The 5,371-nt window shown below is 42.2% G+C and overlaps 1 protein-coding gene across 1 annotated transcript; it reads left to right on the forward strand.

Annotated features, from left to right (window-relative positions):
* Positions 1-1,419: 1,419 nt before the first annotated feature.
* On the forward strand, positions 1,420-4,126 carry dlx3b (distal-less homeobox 3b). The gene is made up of 3 exons (XM_056429676.1): positions 1,420-1,932; positions 2,732-2,916; positions 3,190-4,126. Exons 1-3 carry the CDS (start codon positions 1,590-1,592, stop codon positions 3,502-3,504), a joined length of 843 nt encoding a protein of 280 aa, XP_056285651.1. The 5' UTR covers positions 1,420-1,589; the 3' UTR covers positions 3,505-4,126.
* Positions 4,127-5,371: the final 1,245 nt, after the last annotated feature.

Consider the following 5,371-nt stretch of genomic DNA (forward strand, 5'->3'; position numbering starts at 1 on the left):
CGATTAATCTGTAGATTTGTTTTTTTTTATGTGTTAAAATTACAAAAGTCTCTCTTGGTTTACCATGTTGGAGGAAATAAACCATTCCCAAATAGGTTGGCTATGCGGGGAAATTGTACAGTTTGTGGTGAAAAGACAAAAAATAAAGTGTAAACATAAAGTTGTATGAACATGTTTTTATTTTGACGGTTTTATATACAGATTGAGATTTTTGCATAATAGTTAGAGGGGTGGTTATAGTTCCTGATTTCTTTCAGATTTTATTGAAATGTGGCTTATTTAGGTGAACTGGCCCTTTACAAGTTCACACAAGCGCTTCAGACACTCACCGGAAGAGGGCAGGAGTGTATCAGACATGAGGGGCGAAATAAAGAAAACGCATGTTATACCTGTCATATATTTATATATCTTTTATTTTGAACTTGACATTATAGTGAATGACATTTTTTTATTAAACAACTGGAAATAGTGTCAGCCGTTAAAACACAGGTGGTTCATCGCCGTCAGTGTGAAGATGCATTTGTTCTATTTTGCGGGCCGATAACAAAAGTTCCCTTCCTGGATGAACCAGCAGGGGGCCCTGCTCACCACGCTTTCAGCTGACAGCGAACCAGCTGCACAAAAACTAGGCAGAAAAGAATCACTCTTTTAATTACAATCCACCTAATATTTAAAAAAAAAATTACACTTTCTTCTGCAAAATATTCCATAAATTAAATCAAAACGAAACAATTGAATGCGAACTGCTTTACATGTGCTGTGAAGCAAGTAGGACCGTTTTATTCATACAGTCCTTTCTCTAACATAAGTTGTTAACATTTGCATTTTACACGCACACACACAACCGCGCGCACTCAACACGGACAGTGCAGAGGAATTTACCCCGCAGGCCATATCAGTTGAACGAGTCTTTTACATATCTCTTTCCATCTCTTTCACCTAAAGTTCACTGTCCGACAACTCCTATGAATGACAATAGGATGCCGGCTGGCCGCCTTTCAATGGGCTGAATCTGGTGGGATCTCGAGGCACTCTTAAGAAAACATTGCATAAAACATTAAGGAGACGGTCTGGCTGCGGGATTAGACTTTATAGAAAGACTCCGGGGACGCTATTGTGTTGTGGTGCCTTGGTGCCAGTAGATGTTACGGATGTTGAGAACAAAAACTGGACTTAGCAGTAGTTTTTTCTTCTTCATTGCTGCATGTTTAACTAGTGAACAGGTAAAAGGGGTGGGGGGCTGAAAGTGTGCGTGCCATATGCGCTCTTGGCTGAAGGCTGGGTCTCACCAGGACTTCGTCTTGAGCGTAAGAGGAGGAGGAGGGGGGGGGGGAGCCAATGGGAAGGCAGGTTCCAGTCCAGCTTTCTATAACTCTGTGTCACAGAAGCTGAGCGATGCCACAACCAAGTTACTGCAGCCGGGAGACTTTCGGTGGACTATAAGATTTACAAAAATCAAAAAAAAATCTAACAAGAGCGCGCGCCCACAACCAGTTCTTTATTGCGATTTTGCTTTCCGCACTCCACAACATCAACAAAAAAGAGGATCCACCCGGTGGGCTTTCTTTACTCTGGAAGGCTGCTTCAACATGAGCGCGGGGCAGACGTACGACAAGAAGATAGCGAGTATTTTGACCGACCTACCAGGATCTATGAGTTGCCACCCGAACTCCAAGGACTCTCCCACTCTCCCCGAGTCTTCCGTGACGGACATGGGCTACTACAGCGGACAGACGGGTCCGAGCCATCACGAATACTATCAGAGTCAGGCGTACGGACAGCCCATGAACTCTTACCACCATCAGTTTAACCTGAACGGAATGGGAGCCGCTGGAGCGTACGCGACCAAATCTGAATACCCTTACACAAATGGCTTCCGGCAGTTCGGACATTACAACAGAGATCACCAGCAGCCCTCTCCTCCGAGCTCAGGTACATGTCCAGATGAGCATCGTGCATGTGTGCGTGTGTCGTGTTTCACTCCGATTGTGCGCGTGAGGTCGAGACACTTGTTTGGGATAAGAGATAGGTCTCGAAAAAGAGCAGTGATTTGAATATGAAATCAAACTGTATACTACTAGCTACATTTTACATTTTATTCATCATATTTTCTCTGGTGGATCGTCTGTTGTGTGTGTGTGTGTGTGTGTGTGTGTGTGTGTGTGTGTGTGTGTGTGTGTGTGTGTGTGTGTGTTTTTAAATAAATTGTCCTATAGTTTTTGGGAAAATGTTAAATATTATATTCTGACTTAAATCAAATCTCATTCTTATTTTATGTTTTCTACACCCAGACATGTGACCGTGTATGTCTATTTGATTTAATAATAACATATGCTCATGTCGCCAATACCGGCTCTATTAATGTTTTAACAACATCCATATATCTATTAATAGCTGGTCATAAAATAATGACGGTTTGATTGTAATATGTCGATTTTAATATGTCAACACATGGCTTTCCATGAATGGACATTTCACGAGATACGTCATATCTTCTCGTTTTGATGATTTGATTTTGTGATATTTGCTTTTTGAAGTTGTCAAACTATAGTTTTAACTTTGAAGTAATTGTGCCATAAGCAACTTTAAACATAACATATGTATATGTGTGTTTCATAGATTATGTTGTAGAGATGCTATATTCCATATTGCTCAATGTGTTACACTTAATGGGCGTTCTTTGATGATATTGATGCTCTTATTCATCCAAACATGTTGTTGTTCATTTCAGTGAAAGAAGAGCCAGAGCCCGAGGTCCGCATGGTGAATGGAAAACCGAAAAAGATCCGCAAGCCGAGAACGATCTACTCCAGCTACCAGCTCGCGGCTCTGCAGAGGCGTTTCCAGAAGGCGCAGTACCTCGCGCTACCCGAGAGAGCCGAGCTTGCGGCTCAGCTCGGCCTCACCCAGACGCAGGTGAACTGCCCGACCCGCTGGAACAGCCGATATTATCCAAGTCATCAATACGTGTAGACAGTACTATGAGTCAGTGGCGTCACAATTACAGCAAACAATTTGTACTGTAATTATCCAAATATGCGTAATGATCCAAAGATGCGCAATTATCCAATTACGCACGGCACTCACTCTTTTTAAAATTATTTTTAAACGTAGAATGATGAATATTGATACATTTATACTTATTTATTTTAATTTTAAATTAATGTTCACACTCGTATTCTCTCCCAGGTCAAGATCTGGTTCCAGAACCGCAGGTCTAAGTTCAAGAAGCTGTACAAGAACGGCGAGGTCCCCCTGGAGCACAGTCCCAACGCCAGCGACTCCATGGCCTGCAATTCCCCGCCCTCCCCCGCGGTCTGGGACAACAGCACCCCGCAGAACACCCCCATCAGCAGGCCTCAGGTGCCGCAGCCGACTCACAGCTCGTCGCCGCCATACCTGGAGGATTATAACAACCACTGGTACCAGCAGGGATCCCACATACAGCACCCGGGCACCGTGCACCACCCAGTCCCACAGCAAAGTGTGGGATCTGTGTATTAACAAAAGACTCAGCAGATTTTTTCTCCTAAAAAAACCCGAAGTGTCTCTCCTCAATGACTCTGAACGAGCGACGGTCGACTGGACCGGGAAGCAGGCCTGAAGGGAAACGTTGCTCTGGGTTATCTGGATGATAAAAAAAAACAGTTTCAGAACTTTGGGTTTCCATTCGCAAAGCACATAAGGGATTTTTTTTTATCACCTGTGGCAGCATATTTAACGGACATCTGGCGTGTTTTTTTAAATTATTTATCGCTTCTGTTGTATTTCTTTCACTCCTTTTGTAAAAACGAATATGCAAGGTTTTTTTTTTTTTTTTTTAAACAAGTAGCTATAACCACACACCGAATAATCACACAACTGTGCGTGTAATCCATGCTGCATTCAAATAAAAATGTTTGGAGCGCGTCCCCCCCAAAAAAGAAAAGAAAACTCAGGTCATATTTATATGGATTTGTACAAAAACGTCGAAGGCTGTAAATATGTGTTTATATTCAGAACCACTATGATAATATTTGTTTGAAATAGAACGACTGCACTGTGGTGCTTCCTGAACCAGTATCACATCCATGTAATTAATTCACCTTCTGCCTTCTTGTCAATTGAATAAAGTTGTGAAATTGCATATTGTGTGTCTAGCCCCTTTATGAACAGGCTGTTGTCAAAACGCCTTTTGTTATGTGTTATTAATTATTAATAATAATAATAATAATACATACAATTTCTATAGCGCTTTTCATAGTACTCAAATTCATGACGGGTACTTAAGTAGTGCTGCTTCTAAAAGAGAACATGTAGTTTGAACATGTTGTAGTAATTAAATCAATGATTTAGATCACTTTCTTTCAATCTCGATAACTTTGGGTTACACTAAAGCTTGCGCAGAGCACTATGCGCATTCAAAAGAAACGCATGCTGACGTCATAAACGTTTGCGATACTATTTCATATTTCTCCTTTTATATATTTAGGGTACTTTAGGTCTCATAGTCCGTCGGGTCTCGTGGCCTCCGCGCAGTGAGCCGACTGAGCTGCGTGCAAAGCGAGGAGGAGGAGACACACACGCAGACATGTTGGAGTCAGTTGGTTTTATTGCCATTCTGCTGCCAGATAGCGCGCGCGCGCCCACACACACACACATACGAACACGCACACACACACTTTTTTTTGAGTGCCTCACTTTAGTCACTGGGTTCCATCATTTTGCGTTTAGCAAAGTAGTGCTTGTGAATGGATTTTTTTTTAAACTTGATTTCCGGGGTGAATCGTCACGTGACGACTGACCTCTTTTACGCCAACATTAAAGGAAACGTTCCACAACATTTTAAGGTACACACTTTGTGATTACTTTTCTTCGAGGCAATAGGTCTTCCATGATAATAAAAATACATATTAGGAGAGAACCGTAGCACACGAGACACCTGGGGAAGACAGTGATATTAAATATGGCGAAAGGATGTTCGAGTCCAGGTCAGAAAAAACTCGACTTCCCTTTCAGCCTCTTCCCTTCTCATCGTAATGACAGAGGGCATCGACCTCAGTTTGGCCACAGAGAGCATGCGTTATTAAATATGCTGCACAAACAATTACACGATGGGGTAACCGCTGATGGCGATGTGCTACATATGGACCACCAAGGCGCCATTACGCACCGAGAGAGAACGTACCCACGGTGTTTTATAGGCTATTTCAATACCGCTTTTATACCACTAGAATATGCACTCTGGACTGGAGGTCAACATTGTCTCATTGCATCATGGTAATAACAGAGCATTATAGCTTCAAATCTGAATTCATAAAAGTTGATTTGAAACCATAAAGTCTCATAGTGGGCCTAACGATTTATTTTTCTCAGATTGGATATTGTTGGA

This window comes from Pseudoliparis swirei, chromosome 13 (assembly GCF_029220125.1).
Source record: "Pseudoliparis swirei isolate HS2019 ecotype Mariana Trench chromosome 13, NWPU_hadal_v1, whole genome shotgun sequence".
Classification (NCBI taxonomy): Eukaryota; Metazoa; Chordata; class Actinopteri; order Perciformes; family Liparidae; genus Pseudoliparis; species Pseudoliparis swirei.

What these genes read in the sequence shown, in the direction of transcription:
- dlx3b (XM_056429676.1), top strand. Translation starts at nt 1,590, where the DNA reads ATGAGCGCGGGGCAGACGTACGACAAGAAGATAGCGAGTATTTTGACC. An exon ending in GCCCTCTCCTCCGAGCTCAG is followed by an intron (nt 1,933 to 2,731) that starts GTACATGTCCAG and finishes TGTTCATTTCAG; the next exon opens with TGAAAGAAGAGCCAGAGCCC. An exon ending in TCGGCCTCACCCAGACGCAG is followed by an intron (nt 2,917 to 3,189) that starts GTGAACTGCCCG and finishes ATTCTCTCCCAG; the next exon opens with GTCAAGATCTGGTTCCAGAA.